Source organism: Manacus candei, unplaced genomic scaffold, assembly GCF_025592945.1.
Source record: "Manacus candei isolate 608988 ecotype Guabito, Panama unplaced genomic scaffold, ASM2559294v1 h1tg000048l, whole genome shotgun sequence".
NCBI classification, from domain to species: Eukaryota; Metazoa; Chordata; class Aves; order Passeriformes; family Pipridae; genus Manacus; species Manacus candei.
Window position 1 is genome coordinate 5,490,867 of NW_026138096.1, and position 21,473 is coordinate 5,512,339.

A 21,473-nucleotide genomic window follows, 5' to 3' on the forward strand; every position below is an offset into this window, starting at 1 on the left:
TTGGGTTTTACTTGTTTGTTTGCTTTGTGTGGGGTTTTTTCTTGCACATTGTTGACTTGATTCACTGTTACCAGTTCTGAGGCACTCTGGAGCCCTGGCTCCCTGGTTTTCTGACAGCTGATGGAATGAAAGCAGAGGGTCACAGGGAATGTTAGCAGCCCTAAATAGGTGCTGGATTAAGTCCATCATAACGGATCTTTCTCATTTTTATAAAACCTGCATATCTGCATTTGTGCAGACTCCGGATGAGCAGCCTCTGCCCTCACCTGCTTTTTCTCTGGTAACTTCACTCAGCTGCAAGGAAAAGAGCCTCAACTCTCCAGGGGCACTGGCGTGAATCTGGGCTTGCAGGGACCGGCCACCAGATGACACTGTTATCCCTAAGAATGAACTAACATGGGAGCAAGGCCCTGAAATTACTCCTCAGAAACAGGGGGTGAAGGAGCCTCCTGCGTTCCGAGGAAAGCATGGGTGCCTGAGCATCTTCTGGATACATCTTCTGAGGAGGGAATGTCAAAAAAAAAAAAAAAAAAAAAAAAAAGGAAAATTATTTACTTCAGTTCATTGCAGATAAACTGCAGACATTGCTGTGTTTTATTATATGCATTAGTTTTCATTTATTTGTAGGTGAACCTGGACCAAAGGATAGTAAATGTATTTTCAACAAGTGATGAGAATTACAAATTGATCCCCCTATTCCAGTTTATCCATCCACAGTCAATCCTGCTGATTCAGAAATGAAATTAGATAAGCAGTTTGATTTGCTAGTAGTGGTAAAACACTACAAATTTTTCAGCCTAAAAAGCTGTCATCATCCCTTTGAACTGCTGAAAATGTCACTGTAATTAAAAGTTATTCTTCTGTCAAGGTTTCTCTTTTATTTTTTTCCCCCCAGTTTTTCCACAGTGAGCAACATGTCTCATCTGTTTCCTGGAGTGAACTGACTTTCTCCCCTTATTAACCTTTCGGATGGAAAAGCCAAAGAGCCTCAACGTTCTCTTTGACACACTCTCTTCTCCACTGGCCTTTATCCTGCCCAAATCCCTTTGGAGCTGCATGGCTAGTACAGCTTTTCTTTTCTTCTGGATTTCAGGTGGCCCCTGAGACAAAAGCAGTCATGAAGTGGTTGAGGTCTATCCCGTTTGTGCTCTCTGCCAGCCTCCATGGGGGTGAGCTGGTTGTGACCTATCCTTATGACTATTCAAGGCATCCTATGGAAGAAAAAATGTTCTCCCCTACACCTGATGAGAAGGTAATATTGTTTTTGCAGTAAGAGCAAACTCCTGTGGTTTCCATGTGGAAATGTTTTCTTTTAACAAATAACAAACTTTGATTTATTTAGGTTGTGTAGGTGTGTCTCTGTATATGCATGTATGTGTTAAATAGGTAATAAATCACGTTTATATACATAATACAAGTGTATATATAATATGAGATTAGCGTACATATAATATGAAATTAGCTCAGTTGGTTAGAATATGGTGCTAATAATGTCAAGATTTCAGGTTTCATCCTCATATGGCCCATTTTTTTAAGAGCTGGAGTTGATGAGATCGTGGGTTCCTTCCAACTCAGAATTTTATGAGATTCTGATTTATAGATTTACTTAATGTGCTTTAAAATATAGGATCATTTACACACTATCAGCATGGTCTGGAAAGATTTACCCATCTTTTGTGAAGCCAAATATGATTTCATAAAGCACAGACTAGGAAAATCCAGGCTTTTAATTTTTAAGGGGACTAGGCTGTGATATTTTTACCAGTGATTTCCAGAAGAAAAGGAACAAGCCTGACCAACAGCATTATTTTCTGCTGAAATCTGTAGAGGGGAAAAAAACAAGACTGGCTACCATATGGTGGCAGCCTTGTAACATTTATTCCAGGTCAGTTGAATTGGAAAGGTTTCCCCCTCTCGTCCCTGGAAAGCTCCCCATTTGGGACACAGTGTAAATCTTCTGTGAAATTTTTTGCCATCTTTTCTATTTCCCTTTGGTTTCCTCAATCTAGTATTCATTGCCTACATGCCCACTAGGAGAACAGCTAGATTATCAGCCTTCTAGAGTATGCTAAAAATGTCCCTGGCCCCCTAAGAAAAGTGGTTCTTTATATAACGAACAGCAGTTGAAAAACGTCAGAAGTTGATCTTTGACTTGAAGCATTCGTTATCTTTGAGCATATCTCTGGTCTGACTTCTAAAACAACAGTTCTCACTACCACATGTTAAATATTTAATAATAAATTAATAAATGCTAAACATTTGTATAGCAATCCATTTCTTCTGAGCTTTACAATACCTACTTACTATGCACATATGAAAATGACTTAGCAGTAAAATTAACCAGGCACTCCACAGTAAAAAGCCTATGTAAGAAATATCTGGTGGATGCTAATGAAAGCTACAGAAGCTCTTGATGAGGACTAGGGGAAATCATAAACATGTTCATTTATATCCCATTGCCTGGGCTAGGGTTATCCTTGTTTAAGAATACATGGTGAAGGAATATGGCCATGTGTGCCTTATAATGCAGTTCACCTGTGGAATGGAAGGACAGCAGTCCCTCTATCATCTCCACTCAGGGACAGCATGTGTATTTTGAGTGAAGTGGTACAGTCACACAGACAAAGGGCTCCATCTCAGAGCAGTGCACTGCTGGACAAGCCCTGAAGGATCCCTGGTTTGCAACACTGTTAAGACAGGGAGCCTTATACTGGTGACTGCTGCATAGTCAGTGGCTACAAAGTCTGGGAAGTTGGCTGCAAATGTGGAAGTTTAAAATATACGTGGCAGGGGGATAGGGGTGTGCTCAATGAAACCAAATTTTTCAAATGACTCAGCACAGGAACCTTAAGAGCATTATCAGTATCACTTCAAGTTTTGCACAGAAAGTTACAAAACCTGTGTCTGTGAAGTGACTTGCATTTAAGCAACGTCATCTGTAGATGCTGCTGGCAGAGAACCTCCATCCCAAAATAAAGCAGTTTGGTTTAGCTGCCATACATTAACCATAACCTTTTTCCTGACTGCTGACCTTTCCCATTTGCTGTGCAAGAGGAAACTTTCAGCCCAGGGTGAAATGCTGCAGTGCAGATAATGGCCAAACATTAAAAAGTCAAATTCTGACAAATATATTCAAACCAGGTTGCCCTGTTTGAAAATCTATGTGGGTGCTGCCGCCTCCCCCCACTCTGTCATGGTGTGTGTGGTAGCACAAGGATCCTCTTGGCACTTGCTCCAAGTCACAGCAGATTTCAAGCCTCTTTATCCTGTATCACAGCCTGGGCTGGTACCTGCTGAGACCAAGGAGTCTCGAAGCTGAACCATGTCCTTACACTCACATTCTTTCATCTGGTTCAGCCTACCTATTCAAAGCTTTCCCATGTTTTGACTTCTGGGGAGGCAGATGTTTTTAGCAGGCACTCACTTTGTGTTACACAAGAAGTTCCATCGATGCTTCTGCTCACCAGAGCAGAAAGGTCCACAACAAGTCCACTCCTTTTGGTGAGTTGAAACACTCCCTTTCATTCCCCTGAAAACCCCAACCTGAGACAATTAGTGGGGTAAAAGTGCTGACCAAGGTAACAGCACTGACCTCATTTTATGAAATAAAGCATCATGCTACCAAAGACACAAGGATTCCTCTGTGTTTTTTCCCATTTTGTTCCACAGTATTACACCTAAACATCTAAGTTTTTTTTGAGGTCCATGATTAGTGATACATTAGCTGCTAAGTAATAACAAATGTATTGTTATCCAGGAACTTTTAATTTCTTTCAAAAAAAAGTGTAATTTTTTTTTTTAAACCTATATAACTTGCTTTTGGAATTCTCACTTTCTCTTCTCACTACCACTTGTCTTCGTTCACTTACACTAGTGACCAGGTAAAAGCCTTATACCCCTTGCTGTGAAACAAGAGAAGACTTGGTCACTGAAAATAGCACATCTGCAGATGCCATTGTAAAAGCTGAGGAACATACTCCTAAGTCACATTGGCACATTCAAAATTTTAGCAAATACCTTTCACGGGATGTTCAGAAGTAGTACCCAAATTGGCAGTAGAAATTGAAGATATTGAGTCTGGCACTGAACTATTGGCAGTAAAAGTTCTGCTTAATTTAATTAACATCCGCTTCTTTTCAGCAGAACTTTGAAGGATACTTAATTTTCTTTGCTGGACAATACTTAGACACATAGAAACTCAAGGGAGCTGCAGAAATGTTTTATATTAAGTCAGAATTTTTAGTGTCTGGTTATCAGAAGTATTTTGGTAAATTGTCTTCGCACTTATATTACACTCTCTTTCCACCTTTCCCTGGTAACCTGTCTGATCCCATAATTGACTCAGCTTCGTGATTATTAAAAACAACCATAAATATTAATCAATGTTGTGTGATTGGTCATTTTGACATCAAGGATAAAGTTTTAGGATTACTTCTAAAACTAATATTTTAGTCACCCAATTCCTTGCACACATTGTCTTAAGCAATATGCAATGAAACCCTTGATGATGAATAGTAGGATCAAATAGCATCTGATAACTGCTGTAATTTCAATCTTGAACTCTGAAAGCATAGGCTTTGCAGATGAAGTTCAAATAAACAAAAATGAGAGGGGGTATTTTTGTACAAAGTTGGAATAAATACTGGAAAAGAAGGGCAGGAACATGATTCAAATAAAGGGTTTCTGTAGATCACTGCTATTTCTTCTGCCGCTGTCACTGTTTCTTTCTGTGTAGTGACTGCTCTCCTCTTCATCAATATCAACACTCTTAGGAAATCAGTGGTGACATCCTACATCACCACATCCTTTCATTCACTTTTTGGGAATGGTTTCTGCCCCACAAAGAAGCAACTGTCATTGAGATCAAACCGTCAGGTTTGCCTGTGTGAGTGATAAGTGCAAAGCAAATTGACACTGTCTATTTTAAACAGCAGCAGTCAGTGTGAAAATCTAGTTGGACTGAAGGTGATATAAGTATTTTTTAAAGGGTAAAAATAGCAAAAGATAAAATGCAACCCAAAGGAGGTCTACCAGAAAGACGGAGAGGGACTTTTTTATGAGGGCAGGTAGTGATAGGACAAAGGGGAATGGCTTTAAACTGAAAGAGGGTAGATTTAGATTACATATAAGGAAGAAATTTTTCACTGTGAGAGTGGTGAGACACTGGAACAGGTTTCCTAGAAAAATTGTGGATGCCCCACCCCTGGAACTGTTCAAGGCCAGTTTGGATGTGGATTTGAGCAACCTGATCTAGTGGGAGGTGTCCCTTCCCATGGCAAGGGGGTCGGAACAAGATGATCTTTAATGACTTTTCTAACCCAATCCATTCTAGGATTCTACAATAACAGGGAGAGATAATTTCAACTTTAAAATCTGGGACCTGAAGCACAACCAATCAAGCCTTCTGCTCCTGTCCCAGATGATAGATAGAAGCCAAGTATCACAAAATCCACTGGTAATCAAAATGTTGTCTCTGGCTAAATATATTGGATTGCAGAGAAGGACCTTAGAGAAGAAGACAAATGAAAACTTCCTAGCAAAAAATGAAAACTTCCTTGCACAGCAGTTCATTGCTTCCTTCAGTCTCAAGGGGGCTCAGTGTCTGGGTGGGTGGCTCATTGTCTGGGCTTGCAACAGCAGTAGTTACTAGCAGCAATGACAATGTTTAGAGTTTGTAAAAGCAAATGTATTTCAAAACTGTTTGTTACAGGTATTCAAAATGCTGGCTAAAGCCTATGCAGATGCACACCCCGTCATCTCGGACCGATCGGAACTACGTTGTGGTGGAAACTTTGTAAAACGTGGAGGTATCATAAATGGTGCTGAGTGGTACAGCTTCACTGGAGGTAAAACCACTTTACTGCCATATCAAGTGAGGTAAAACCTCTATGTGACCTTTATAAGACACAAGGGTTTGAACAAAGTAATTTTATTCATTTCAATTTGCTTAAGGTCATACACATGCAAAACGTAGCTTGTAGGGGATTTAAGTAGCAAAATGTATGTGGGTAACATTTGTATTCAGATGACATGGGATGTATTCAGCCCCACTGTGACTTGAGGAAAGTTAATAACTTATGCTTTAGTATAATATAATTTTGTTTTTCAAATCTGAAATGTAGAAATAAATGCTTAATGCTGTGCTCTTATTCCTTAGCAGCACGAGTTTGAATCCATTTTGCAAGTGCTGATTTTTCAATCTGTTTAAATAATTCTTTTTTCAGGGAAAATTACAAACATCCCATTCATTTGTGCTTTTGTTGCTAGTTTGATTTCTTCAATAATAGTATTGTGTTTTCTTTAGGATTCCTGCAATACTGGCATGGACGAAATATCAGTGTTCATAAATTTTCAGCAGTGGTTCAGTTGTGTTTTCAAATAGGACTCAGCTTGATCCTCAAATAATTATGTTGAAACTAGGCATTGAGAATGCTTTGGGGCATGGGTGAGAATTAGGTTTAAGTATCTTTGGCTTACATTCTTCTCAAAATTATATCCAATGTCTTTTGTACAGAAACAGTTTTGAACATAATAATGGCAAAAGGTCATTTCTGTTCTGGTGACCCTTGGCAATCACCTCTGATACAGCCGATTATCCAATTACCATGATTAACCAATCCTCATCGCTCTACCACTACTTCTTGGTCAGGAGAATAATAATCTAAAATTATGCTTTTTTGCCTCAAAGAAGTGTCATTGTCATTAGTTAATTCGTAGTTGAAACAAGTTGTTGAATTCTGATTTTGTTGAATACTTTTTATATACTAGCATATATTCTTTGCAATATAATAATCTACACCCACTGGGACGGCATTCAGCTGATTGCAGCAGGAAAGCTGCAGTTAAAGGCTACATTGCTTGTTCATGAGCTCATCTTTTTCTTTTTAAACCTGTAGGTATGGCAGATTTTAATTACCTTCACACAAATTGCTTTGAAGTTACCGTGGAGGTAGGATGCGAAAAGTTTCCTTTGGAGGAAGAACTGTTTACAATCTGGCATGAAAACAAAGGTGCCCTTCTGAATTACATGGAAATGGTATGGCTCTGCTTTTACAGACCTTTGTGTTCACAGTTTAACTTTTTCATTGTCAGTATTAGGTTTTTTACTGTTCCCCTAGTTAGTTGTCAAGATAGGGCTGAATCAATCATGACACTCCACTGGGGTTCTCAGTGCCTCAGTCTGTGTAGCAGTACCCACAGGCAGAAAATATTCTGCCTGTACTGCAGGAAAAGGTTGAGATTGAGGACTGTAAAGGCCTTGAAAACACTGAGAAAGGGAATTATCTGTGAATACTTTGGGCAATATTATACATCATGTGTCCAAAATTTAACACTAAAGAAAACCCACATATTCAGAAAAGTATGAATCAACCTTTCTCTTGAAGATTAAAGCAACAAGATCAGCTCTCCAGAGACCTTCCTGAAACTTTTTCCTTTCCTCATTCTGTGTTTGTGTCCCAAATCCTACCGTCCCAAAGCAAGATTTAGATTAAGCTAAAATCTTGCTAGAAATGCCATTTACACACTTTCCATCTTGATTTCTTTATGGAAGTAGTTTTTAAAGATCTGAAGCCAAATGTTCCAAAGGAACAACTGTGTGTCTCTGAGCATTAAAATGCCATTTAAAAGTAATTTTCAATAATAAGTTTAAGCTCAGCAAAAACAAATATCTCACTGACAATAAGTAAGTGAGCACAGAAACAGAAGTTGCTCATCTTTCTCTCAACCATTAGTAGATTAGCTTTCTGTCATGCCTTATTTTGATGGAGTATGCAGTAATTTAAAATTGTTAGGAGTGTTTTTATGGCCTTTCTGAGCAACCTCTTGCTACTTGTGGTAAGTATTATCATTCAATAAAGTCTACAGTACAGACCACCAAACTCATTTCGTTTTACAGCTGTCTGATGAAAATGAGTTTTAGTGAATCCAAATGGAGCTGGGTTAAATCCATATATATTGCAATTGAAGTCTTCAAGATGTAAAGATTTTATAGTGCGAGATACTGTAGAAGTCTGTGCTGGAAAAGCTTTTTGAGTAAATGCAGGACAGTAAGCAAAACTACTTTGTAGATAAGGATGACTGAATTACTCCCGATAAGGATTAAGTCTGCCATAACCAATTCAAACTTTTCTTATTCTGATATGTACCAGGCTGTTTGGTGTGTGTACAAGTCCACTTGGTTTAACGCACAGAAGCAGAATTCATTTTCCTAAATGCCTATCCCTTCTCCCCATGAGAATTAATATCAAAACACTCTCCCAAACTCATATGGCACGGAGTTGAGGAAAAATGAAAAATAGTTCATTTACTAAAGGAAACCAAAACAACATTGTTAAAGAAATTTCAGTTTTGTCATTTTTATCCTGTTATATTGCAATTGCAAAATTATTATTGAAGTTGAATGAGGTCATACTTGTTTGAGTATGTCTACACTGCAAATTAAATTTGGGTCCAAGATGACTCTTCTGACCAGATTTATCCACTATCCATAAGATAAATCCTCAAGCCCATGTTGAAAAACAAATTGCAGTGCTTCATCATAAGGGCCAGTTTTCAAGTCCTTATACTGAGCTGTTCCTAAATCTTCCTGTGAATAGCTCCACTCAGTACAGAATGGCCTTTTAACAAGAGCAGTGACAACACAGTCTCATCTTAAATAAAAAACTGCTGTCACTAGACCAGACATCTTATTTTCCGCTTTTTATTATGAATTTCTGTAAAGTTGGATATTTTAATGTTTATTTTTAAATGTCTTTATACTCCAACAGAAAAACAAATATATTTTTCCCATTGTTTTGATGCTTTGTGCTTTTTTTTCTATTCTTTTGTGACAAAGGATACTGGGGAGGGGAAAATGAGAGGAAAATAAGAAGGTGGGAAAGTGAAGTAAAGAACAGCTCAAGCTGATCATAACAGTTCAGACAAAAAATCAAAATGGAATTATTTTTCACTTAAAAAGACCATATAGACTTCCCAATATAAAATACTGTAGTGGGTTGACCCTGGCCAGATACCAAGTACCCACTAAAGCCACTCACTCTCTTCCTCTGCAACTAGACAGAGGAGACAGAAAAAAAACCAGCTAAGAATTCATGAGTAGAGATAAGAGCTGGGAGAGGTCAGTGACTGATTACCTTCACGGGCAAAACAAGACTCAAAGTCGGGATAATACTTGTATTTATTACTAACAGGATAAGAGCCAAAGAGTGAGAAATAAAAGAATCTTAAAAACACCTTTCCCCCACCCCTCCTTCCTTCCATGTTCTCCCTCTTCCCCCCCCAGCAGTGCAGGGGGACAGGGAATGGGGGCTATGGTCAGTTGTTCTTTCTGCCACTGCTCAGGGAGAGGAGTTGGAGCCCTTCCCCTGCTCCCGTGGGGTCCCTCCCATGGGAGACAGTCCCTGACGGACCTCTCCGGTGTGAGTCCATCCCTCGGGCAGCAGTTCTTCCCCAAGTGCTGTCCCTTGGGTCACTCCTCCCTGGGGTGCAGCCCTTCATGAATGAGCTGTACTGACGTGGGTCCCCCACAGGGGCCACAAGTCCTACCCAGGAAAAACCTACTCCACCGGGGGCTTCCTTCTCCATGGGCTACAGGTCTCCAGCAGGACATCCCACCATCCTGGGCCTCCCACGGGGTCACAGCCTCCTTCATGCATCCACCTGCTCCAGCATGGGCTCCTCCATGGGCTGCAGGTGGGTCTCTGCACCCCGATGGTCCCCCATGGGCTGCAGGGGCACAGCTGCTCCACCACAGTCTGCACCACGGGCTGCAGGGCCTCAGCTCCGGTGCCTGGAGCATCTCCTGACCCTCCTTTTGCACTGACCTTGGTGTCTAGGTTGTTATTTCCATGTTCTCACTCCACTCTTCCCTGGCTGGAATTTGTTCTGTGCAACAATCTTTTGGTTTTAAATATGTTGTCTTGGAGGTGTTACTGTTGCTCCTAATTGGCTCAGCCTTGGCCAGCGGTAGGAAGCCTGTCCTGGAGCTGTCTGGCGTTGGCTCCACAGGACAGGAGAAACTTCTAACAGAAGCCACCCCTGTAGCCACCCCCCGCTACCAAAACCCAGCCACAGAAACCCACGACAAATATTTTCATTTTAGAACATTGTAAAAAGAGAACCATAAGAGGTTTAGTTTTTAAATACTTGGATTTTTTGTTTTGTTTTGTTTTATTTTATTGAGTTTCAAATACAGTGAGCTTTTTGTGCACCTCCTTGTATGACAGAATTCACATTGCTCTTCAGATTGTCACCAAGCACATTTCTCAACAGCTTGAGCAGTTCAGTTCTGTGCTTGTAGAGAAGGTGAAAGGATATCATACGCTGCTGTCATGACATTCCGACAGGTAGTGAAGCGTAGGCAGCAGAGCGATGATGAGTCCCAAGCACCTAAAGTGATGCCTTCTCATTGTGTACAGAGCCTCAGGTTGGTTTTTAAAGCCTTAACTTTTCGTTTCTTTCTGGTTCTGGGTCTAGGGCAGACATTCAGAAGCAGTCTTTACATACCGTGGTCGGATCATGAGGTGCCAGTGATTTGTGCACAGAAGGGTCTCTCAATGCAGAGCCACATTCCTCACCCGAAAAAAAGCTCTGACTCCATTATCCCTTTCTCATAGCCCCCCCTGTAGCTCCCTAAATAGGGAATGTCATCTGAAGGGGTATTAGCACCTGAGACCTTCTATAACAGGTTGAACCTTTTGACAGTTTCCTCTCTGCAGGGGTTTTCTTGTAGAAGCTGAGGAAGTGGTACTGTAATAAGTGACTGCCATCTAACTTTGCTTTGCTTTACCAGGTTCATCGGGGCATAAAAGGAATTGTGTCTGATAAGTTTGGCAACCCAATAAAAAATGCTCGTATTTCAGTCAGGGGCATTCAACATGATGTCACCACAGGTAATATTTTCAGTCTAAGATCTTTTCTGGGACAGAGGGAAAGTACCGAGAGCTGAATCTGCAAAAGTCTTGTCATATTTGATAGAAATGGCACCTTAACAGAGAACTGAAGGCTCAGCTGTGTCTTTGCTTCTAGAATAACAAGAAAGAAGACATGTCAAGCTGGCTGTTGAGTTTGACATGTCTCTGGCATGACAGAGTTCTTGCCGTGAAAAATTTTACCTGGAGTTGTCTGCTGTCCACCAAAGCCAATGTTTGGGGAAATAGGGCAATAGCTCTGCTCAGGGGCTGTAATCAGCGTGGAGCACTGATGGAATAAGTTAACTGAGATATTGTGAGCATGTTGTAGGTAGTAGATTAGGATCTACTCTGACTTCAACAACTAGAATAATTGCAGTAATTGAAAGGTCTGCAACCTTTGTTATTCACGTGGAAATGTATAAACACATGCAATTTTTGTACAATAGTTATACCAAATGCAAAAAAACTGGAACATTGAATTATTATACCTACCACCAACTGGTAAACATGTACTGAGGGGCATGTAACTGCTAATTTTCACAGTCATAAAGTTCTGAGCTTTTAGGCTGTCATCGAAATCAATGCTCTGTTTTTATTATTGATTTCGGTGAGAACAGGGTAGGCCATAGGAGTGCAAAACAGAAGACATGAATGGTAACATTTTGCTCTAATGGCAGTTGCTGAATCAATTTGGAAAGCCAGAATGGCTTATAATGTAATGGATGCTTTCCAGCTTCCAAAAAACTAGCATTAGAGGGGATACAATAGTGGAGATGATGCAGATCGTTTTGGTTGGTGGGAGACTCTGGCATGAATTAGGGTCTTTTTCAAACTTCTTCCTAGACAATGGTTTCTCATTGGCAGTGAACTTTTAAAGGATTAAGAATTAAATAAAAATGTGTTTATATTGAAGGAAAGAGGAGTATTTGTTCTTTAGTTAGATGGGGTTAAGAATGTTATATGATTAAAAAGTTTTTGATTTCAGTGTTAAAAAAAAGAAATTCCACAAGAAAATAGCATTAACGTAACATTTACTTAGCTAAGAGACTTACTATTCAAAATAAAGGAAATATAAAATAAAGAATAATTTTTTCTGTTTTAAAATTCCCTGATTTTTCCTGCAGGCTCTAACCTTCAGCTGGAGGAAATTTACACCCATTTTACACTAATGGCAATTTATACCAGCTGCAGCTCTGACTCCATAGTCTTATGTGCTAGAATGTCTGCAAAGTAATTGAATGTAATTTAATAAAAGCAGGGATTTCTTAGCTCCTTAGACATACTAAATATATATATTGCAGCCTGGATTCTGATTTCACTTTCTTAAGTTTCACATAGCTTTAAATTAATTTCTCTGGGAGTTATTCTCTGTACCCTTGGGAAAGCAGAACGAAGCAAAGTTTCTTTTCCCTGTGATACAGGAACAGCAGTTGCTGACATTTTGTATGTGAATTTTACTCCATTAGCTCCCAAAGGCCAAGTTTTCACAGGCAAAGTCTCTTTTTGTCATCTACAGTTTGCATTCAAACATTTTTCAGAGCGTGAGATCCTTTCACAGCCTGCCCCCTAAATGCTTGAGCTATCTGTGTGCGCACGGGTATGTGACTGCGTAACTTTAAAGGGTGCGAGACTAAAAATCAAGTTTTATTGTGCTTTTACCTTTCCTAAGCTGCTGATGGAGACTACTGGCGACTCCTGCCTCCAGGGACATACATAATCAGCGCCCAAGCGCCGGGATACAGCCGGGTGATGAAGAGGGTCACCATTCCTGCCAAGATGAAACAGGCTGGGCGAGTGGATTTTGTGTTGCGACCTGCCGAGGCCTGGCCCAACAAGCTCCTCCGCCGCTCCATGGAAAACACGTACGACCCGTACGACCCACTGGAACTTTTTGACCCTCATGCCCAACACAGGCAGCCCGAGGCCCGAGGTGGGTCGTCACCAGGCAGGGAGAAGCCCTGGTGGTGGTCTTACTTCAGCTCTCTAGACCTGCACAAACCTCTGTGGCTGCTCAAGCAGCGCTGAAGGGCATCACAGTGCTCTGCTCAGCTCCCTCTGCTGCCCTTCCACCGGGTTCCAGACACCCTCACTGCTCTTGGCAATATTTAAATGTTTCATTTGAAAATACAATGTTAATTCAAGCGCGCTTACTTCTTTTGTTTTCTCTTCACACACAACTGAGCATATTCAAGTGGGTTCTTTGTATATTAAAAAAAAATGGTGCACATACAATCAAAGGCCAGATTTTATGCAGTTTTTTTCTTGGTAATGCTCTGTACTTCTGCCCATGTAGTTAATCATCACATCCATTATTTATTAGGTCCTAAGTACCTGCAGGAAAATATTCCTGATCCTTTAATGCATTTTTGTACACATTTTAATGCATTAATGATTATATACTAAAAACAACTTGCAGAAACATTCAGAAAACTCTTTTCTCTTTTTAATATTAGCATATTAATTTCAGTTCATTACTTCTTCTAATATCAGCTAAAAATCTTGGGAGGTTTTTTAATTTTTAAAAGGTTTTTTTAATTTAAAAATAGGTTTTTAATGTATTTCATCAAAATACTGAAAAATGTCTTTACTGCTGGAAATAAATCCTATGACATAGAAAAACACATGAGATAATTTGTGAGGAATTTAGATTAAAGTGTGCCATATTACACTAAGGTTGTTAACATCACGCATTATTCTGAGCCAATGTACTTGTTAATGGAACTTGTAGGCATCAAACAAAACACAAACTTCTTTTCAAGGTAGTTGGGTAAAACCTCAGTGAATAGCGATCTTGCAAGATGTTGTTCTCTCTCAAATATTACATGCAATTTATTTTTTAGGGTCATTTAAAAAAAAAGTCCCTAATTTTGATGAAACACATAGACCCGCACTTCCTTTTGGCTTGAAGGGTTAATGAACTCTGTATATGGACCGTATGTCCCCATCTAAATACCACAGGGTGTGAATTGGGTGATTGTAGGAGCTGATGTACTTTCTGCAGGAGCTGCTGGATGACCTGTGTGGATTGCCCTTCAATTTGTGAAAACTTTTTTGCTCGTCTTAGGTAAAGCAGCCCACATTGCAAGAACCCCATAATCCATGTGCACATATCATACTAAAATTGCCTAAGAAGACCCAAGAGATGAATGATCTTAATTCTGCAACCAGATGCTGCACATGGCTAAGTACCTTATTCCCAGTTGTAATCTGATTGAAGTTAGGAGACTGTTATTCATGTACTTGAATGTCTGCAGGACTGGAGACTATGTTAAAATGAAAGAAAATGATTTCATAGCATTAACAAGTATTTATAATGTAATTATGTGGGAGTGAATGTACTGCATGCACATGGATAAGTGTTCCTTGCCCAGGCTTGCCAAGTTAAAGGAACTCTGGACCCTAAATACGCCAAGGAAAATTGAGCAAGAGATAGACTTCCGGAGTTTATTTCCAGTAATAGGTACTACTACTGTTTTCTGTGGTCATTTTTTTTTGGGGGGGGGGGTCAGAGAGAAAAGAAAAGTAAAGAGAAAAGTAAAGAGAAAAGAAAAGAATAAAAAAGAATAGAAAAGAATAATAAAGAGAAAAAAGAGAAAACAATAAAAAAGAAAACAATAAAAAAGAGAAGAAACAATAAAAAAGAGAAAAAACAGAACAATAAAAAAGAGAAAAAAGAATAAAAACGAGAAAAAAGAAAACAATAAAAAAGAGAAAAAAGAAAACAATAAAAAAGAGAACAATAAAAAAGAGAAAAAACAATAAAAAAGAGAAATAAGAAAACAATAAAAAAGAGAACAATAAAAAAGACAAAACAATAAAAAAGAAAACAATAACAAAGAGAAAAAGAAAACAATAAAAAAGAGAAAAACCAATAACAAAGAGAAAAAAGAGAAAACAATAAAAAATAAAAAAGAAAACAATAAAAAAGAAAAAAGAGAAAACAATAAAAAAGAAAACAATAAAAAAGAGAACAATAAAAAAGAGAAAACAATAAAAAAGAGAAAAATAAAAAAGAGAAAACAGAAAACAATAAAAAGAGAAAAACCAATAAAAAAGAGAAAAAAGAGAACAATAAAAAGAAAACAATAAAAAAGAGAAAAAAGAAAACAATAAAAAGAAAACAATGAAAAAGAGAAAAAAGAGAACAGTAAAAAAGAGAAAAAACAATAAAAAGGAGAAAAAACAATAAAAAAGAGAAAAAACAATAAAAAGGAGAAAAAACAATAAAAAAGAGAAAAAACAATAAAAAAGAGAAAAAACAAAACAATAAAAAGCGGAAAAAACAAAACAATAGAAAAGAAAACAATAAAAAAGAAAAAGAAAACAATAAAAAGAGAAAAAAGAGAAAACAATAAAAAAGAAAACAATAAGAAAGAAAAAACAATAAGAAAGAGAAAAAAAGAACAATAAAAAAGAAAACAATATAAAAGAAAACAATAACAAAGAGGAAAACAATAAAAAGAGAACAAAGAGAAAACAATAAGAAAGAGAAAAAAGGAAACAATAAAAAGGAGAAAAAAGAAAACAATAAAAAAGAAAAAAGAGAAGATTAAAAAAGAGAAAAAACAATAAAAAAGTGAAAAAAGAAAACAATAAAAAAGAAAACAATAAAAAAATAAAAAAGAGAAAAAGAGAACAATAAAAAACAAAACAATGAAATAGAGAAGAAAAGAAAACAATAAAAAAAGAAAACAATAAAAAAGAAAACAATAAAAAAGAAAACAATAAAAAAGAGAAAAAGAAAACAATAAAAAAGAAAACAATAAAAAAGAGAAAAAGAAAACAATAAAAAAGAAAACAATAAAAAAGAAAACTATAAAAAGAGAAAAAGAAAACAATAGAAAAGAAAACAATAAAAAAGAGAAAAAGAAAATGATAAAAAAGAGAAAAAAGAAAACAATGAAATAGAGAAAAAAGAAAACAATAAAAAAGAAAAGAAAACAATAAAAAAGAGAAAAAGAAAACAATAGAAAAGAGGAAAAAGATAAAAATTAAAAGAGGAAAAGAAAAGAAAAGAAAAGAAAAGAAAAGAAAAGAAAAGAAAAGAAAAGAAAAGAAAAGAAAAGAAAAGAAAAGAAAAGAAAAGAAAAGAAAAGAAAAGAAAAGAAAAGAAAAGAAAAGAAAAGAAAAGAAAAGAAAAGAAAAGAAAAGAAAAGAAAAGAAAAGGAAAAGAAAAGAAAAGAAAAGAAAAGAAAAGAAAGAAAAGAAAAATTGGTCAAAACAAGACAAATGACATTGCAACCAAAATTAGTATCGCCTTTCCTTTTTTTCTTTTGAGATTAATATAGACTTAGTTCTATATATATCTGGGAGAGAAAGTAATAGCTTGGATTTGTATCCTGAACTGGATTACATAATCTTCTTCAGTATTTATTTAAATCATGCAATGTGTGTTTAATATCGGATAGTTTTGTTTAAAAAAAAAAAGAAAAAAATAGATACAACCCACAGCAACCCACCCCACAACTATAAGATGGTTGAAAGGATTGTAAGTGGTGATAAAATTTAAGCAACTGTGGGCAGCACTATAATTAATACATGAAAATTAACACAGTGATGAGCTCTTTTATACACCTCTCTGGAAGATGCTTATGTGCAGAGTTCAATGGAACATAAAGTTAGGAGCGTATTAAATACTTTCTGAATAGGAAGAGGGATTAAAATGCTTCAGTGGAACATGCCCTCCTACAGCTGAAGTAATAGAGGAAAGAAGTGAGAAGTAACCAAAATTCTCTGGCAGACTCCATCGTGCTTAAACCCTGCCTTAGAGACTGGGCTTGGCCTTTTTCCAGTGCTACTTTGGATCGTGACAGGTTCAGCAGCCAGACATTGCCATCAGAAATTATAGTGTGTGTTCATCAGACTCTCCTTTTAAGTCAGAGTCTACATAATTTTTTTCAATTACCTTCCAACCACATATTGAACCGTATTGATGTATGTTTTTGCAACATCCTCCTTAATAATTTATTTCCCAGTCTCCACATTTGTTTCAGAGGGATCTTCTCTACCATGGAGCCAAACTTCTTCTGCACAATCACACTAATAGATGTTCTGACCTGCCAACTGTCCAGACCTCATTGCTCTGCCAGCAATGAATCTTCCCAACAAGTCAAAGCATGCAAATCTAACTAGCAGCACTACAAAGAGCAAAGAGAAAGCTCTCCTTAAGTCATACATGCAATTTCTCTTTCATTCATTTGGCAGAAAAAAGCCAAGAACACATAGAACAAATATCAGCAGTTAAATCACAGACTCTGTGCATGAGTCATACAAAAGAAGATTTGAGTCTGTTTGTTCCATTCATAAAAAATTTTTAGATCAAAAATAGCAATAATAAACAAAGGCATAAAGGTTTGCAACCATTGACATCTTTATCTCCTGTAACAAAATGATGTTCCAGTCTTGGGCCACACACATATAGGAAGGAACATCTTTGTTTTCCTAAAGACAAAAGAAAATAAAAGAAAGGTGTTTGCTGAAAACAAAATTTTAAGTGTCAAAATCCCTGGCTAATAGAAGTTCTTCCTGCTATCACTTTTCACAGTATTTATGTAGTTTTTCTCCTTTTTATGCCTCAGTTTAGCAGCTAAAGGGACGTACTCCAAAACAATATTGAAGTCTGTTTCGAAGTCCTGTGAACCAGCTGTCGAACAGTTTGCCAAGCCAGTGCCATTTCTTTGTGACCATCACTCTAGTTCTGCACTGCAATTCAAAAACAAGCCAGAAATGTCTTTAGCAGTTACAAAAGCAGCCATCAAAGTGAGACAAGCCTGTACATCTCCGTGGTGATGCCTGTAGACAGACTGGGAGATGACTGTGATGGGTGGGCATTCCCCCTGCAGCAGTGAAGCACTGGAGACTCAGCCTTTAGGAGATGAAGAACAGCAGGGATTGGAGCTGTTCGAGTGTCTTGGATGGAAATGTGAGCTGAAGCTGATACACCTCTTTACAAAGCTCCTGTCAGGGGTATTATGCTGTTTTGCTTCACTGTATAAGATCTGCCTTTTGAAGCTTCTGCAGTGTAAAAGGAGTGGATGGGGAGGTTGTAGTTTGCTTCCCCTGCTGTCTTTGTCTGCACAGCATCTTGGATGAGAGATCCCCTTTGACATTTGTCTTTCCTAATGTCATGTAGTCTCAAGCTGTGCTGTCAAAGGGCTTCACAACTTGACTTCCTTGGTGGGGCAGCCAGACCTCTGTGAGGAGGTGAGCTGCCTCTAATGCTCCACTGTGCGTAGGGGATGCCAGAAGGGCTTCTCTGTAGAGACTTTTTGGTGGTCATGCTGTTCCTGGGTGAAGATCTGCTTAAAGGAGGGTGGGGTGAATGGGGGATTCCCCAAATCTGGCAGGTCCTCCTGGCTCCCAGGGGCCACCATTGTCATACTGCTGCAGCAGCACTAGTGTCAGTGTGGCCATGGTGGTGTAAGAGGCTGAGCACCTCTGCAGCACACTGTCAGCAAGTATCTCTTAGTAATACCAGGACTGGCACTGATTACATTTATGGGCAGAGCTTGGAAGTGTAACACCACTTACCCATCCTGTTCAGAGATGTTAACAGTACAAGGCCAGCTGGCAGGGTGTGGTCATGTCTCTGAACAGGAAAGTAAATAATTTTTTTAATACAGAACTTTTCAACAGGTGCTTGTACTGTAGTCTGTGGGGAACTGGATTATGGAAAAGGATGTAGCATTTTTAAAATACTTTTTTAAAATTTACATGTATATATTTATGTCTTTGAAATACATATAATTTCAGTATATAGGTCCTAACTTCAAAAGAAGGCAAGAACAATAAGAACAAAAAACCATCAGTATACATCTGTAACTAATCTTTTTTATCAGAGATTACTTTAAATTATGGGAGAATAGACTTGGAAGTTAAATATTATTCTAAGGGACCGTATTACCTAACAATAGAGTTAAAAGAATAGTGGTAGTGGATGCTGATATTGGGTTAAATTTCCTTCTTTCAAAATAACATTTAAATATTTTTGTGCACTAACTAATGTAATGCACATGCATCTTTTTCAGTTTTTTCCTTCTGCAATAAGATATATATTCTTTATTTTCATACAATTAGTACTGACATTGCCCTATGCTGAATCTGAGTAAACACTTTTAGGATTTTTTTTGTTTGTTTAAAAAATAGTAATTCAATTAAATTGACAAGAAAAAGACAATGGAAAATTCCTTTCTGATGAAGTCAGGATATTTACCTTTTCATTATTCACACAGAAGCACAATTCTGAATTATCTGTTTCCTACTGGATTGAAACTTCATTTTACAGTTTGCAATCCATTACATTTTAAGGAAGATCTTTCTAATTTCTATTCTTTCCCTTTTAGGAACCTTGATTTAGTGTGTGAAAAAACAGGCTTGTTCTTCTTTTCTACCTCCTCATTAGTAATTTTGAATAATTAGCTACTTTGAGTAATGGGATAAAAGTCTTAAAATACGGTATTTTACAGCAAAAGCTGTTAATTTCTCATTAAAAATTCACTGAGCAATCTCAGACTATTCAATGTAATATGTGCTATGCACTATGTGCTGGGTATCAGTATCACCACTCATAGCTACATGTATAGAAATACCAGCAGTGTTGCAAATTATTAGAAATTAAACCTTGAACAGTGTAAGCGGTAAATTTACCGGAAACTTTAGAAATATAATTGTAACTTTTATACCCAGGCTCTGCACCACACTACCTTCACAGGGCAGTGGCTGCCACGGTCAGGGGACTCCTTTACACCACGGACTTCAAAGAGAGCTCTACAGAGGAGTGTCCCAGCTCCTGCTTCTTGTCTTCAAATCTGTCCCCTGATTTTAATCCTATTCCTGACTGCTTTCTGGCAATGCCTTTCTGATAACATATTTAAGAAAGGGTAAAAGATGTGCAGCAGCTGGGAGGGACATGAGTGAATATTATGTGAAAGGATCAGCCATGAAGACACCAAGGTCAGTGCAGAAGGAGGGGTACCAACAATACATGGTTAACAATGAGTAGACTGGAGAAAACCATATAATTTATATTAATAAAAAACTACTTCAGAATTCACTGCTTTAATCATCTTTAACAGGAATAAAGATGATGTTTGTCATCAGAAAATAAAGCTTCCTAGATAAAAATCGCAGACAAGTACCCATCAACAGAAAACAAGATACTGTTAACTGAAACAAAAATAAGACAGCATAGCTCTTACACTGACATTAAGTAGCTTTTTATGTCTGTAATAATATCTTAGTTAAACATATATTTGAACTTTACAACCCACTATTAAAATGAACATCATTAAGTCATACTTTAGTTGTCTCAGTCGACCTTAATGTCAGTAACAAATGTAGTTATGAAGTAGATCATAAATCTACTAAAAAACCAAACTGCCTTTACCATGTAGAAGGAGTAAATATCTAGAAGATAGATCATGTACATGTTCAAAGACAGAAATACTGGCAACACATTTTTGTATATGAACATAACCAAGGGAAAAGGTGACGTGTAAAAACTACAGCTTATATACTGGAGGACTCAGTGATCTAATGATAAGGATTATAAAAATCTACAAAAAAGATAAAATGGCAGAACATTATACATGGTTACTTTCCCTGTTTTCGGGGTTTGCTCAGCATTATTAAAGTGTATTGAATACACTTATCAGACCGGAAGAGATGGAATACCTGTTGAGGGCATCAAATCACCAGACTTTAATGTAAATATACACAACTGAGATATTAGCTCTATGCTCAGTTTATAGTTAATGCAGGTAACGATGCACTACTTTCGATGCAAATATTTTCATACCAACTGCGGCTGGGTCTCGAGTTTCTAACACAGGCGTAATTTGTGACACAATTCTTGGCACATGCAGAGACACCTATGTAGGTAACCAAAGAAATTTACTGACAAAAAATTAATAAATCTCTAGTCTTTAAATACTCCAAGGTTAGGCAAATTTTGAGGATCACATCCTTTAAAGGATAGTGGCAAATTCTACCAAGGACCATTTCAAGTCTGCTTTATATTGCTTTATCATGTAGGAATATATGTTTCTGTATAAAACCTCTACCAAACCCCAGTTGCCAGTATGAAGGACGTATGCACTGGTAAGACAGAACAGCTCCATCTGGTTTATGTTCAGTTAGAAAGAGAAGGAAGAGAACGGGCTAAGTCTCTATGACTTACCGTGATGTTTTTTTGACTGGCACTTAGTCTGAATCCAGAAAATTTTACAAATCAGGGAGCATGTTTTCAAATTTCTTATGAAGACTCTACAGAATTGTTTCGAAAAACATTTGACAGGTAGAAATATTCAGAAGACATGGGGAAGTAGCCACAAACCCCAATATTTTCAATAGCATTACTGGTATTTTTACAACCAACTTTTCTTTTAGCAGAGGTACAGTGGCTGCTGTTTTTGCAGCTATTCTCTAACATCTTGAAGATGCATAGCTTTCTTCACACAGATATGATCATTGTAGATTGAAAAATCAGATATATTGGTGAATCTGTTAGGTACAGGGGCAATCATCTGACCTAAAATATCTGCTCTACAGAAGATCTTAGCC

At 37.6% G+C, this 21,473-nt stretch overlaps 1 protein-coding gene across 1 annotated transcript in view; it reads left to right on the forward strand.

Annotated features, from left to right (window-relative positions):
- The window catches only part of CPZ (carboxypeptidase Z), a 37,598-nt gene extending 24,184 nt beyond the window's left edge, over positions 1-13,414 (forward strand). Inside the window, exons 7-11 of the mRNA XM_051798401.1 lie at positions 1,094-1,252; positions 5,711-5,846; positions 6,897-7,036; positions 10,793-10,892; positions 12,583-13,414. Of these exons, the coding sequence (XP_051654361.1) occupies positions 1,094-1,252; positions 5,711-5,846; positions 6,897-7,036; positions 10,793-10,892; positions 12,583-12,938 (891 nt within the window). The 3' untranslated portion in view covers positions 12,939-13,414. The remainder of the gene's footprint in view (positions 1-1,093; positions 1,253-5,710; positions 5,847-6,896; positions 7,037-10,792; positions 10,893-12,582) is intronic.
- The last annotated feature ends 8,059 nt before the right edge of the window (positions 13,415-21,473 follow it).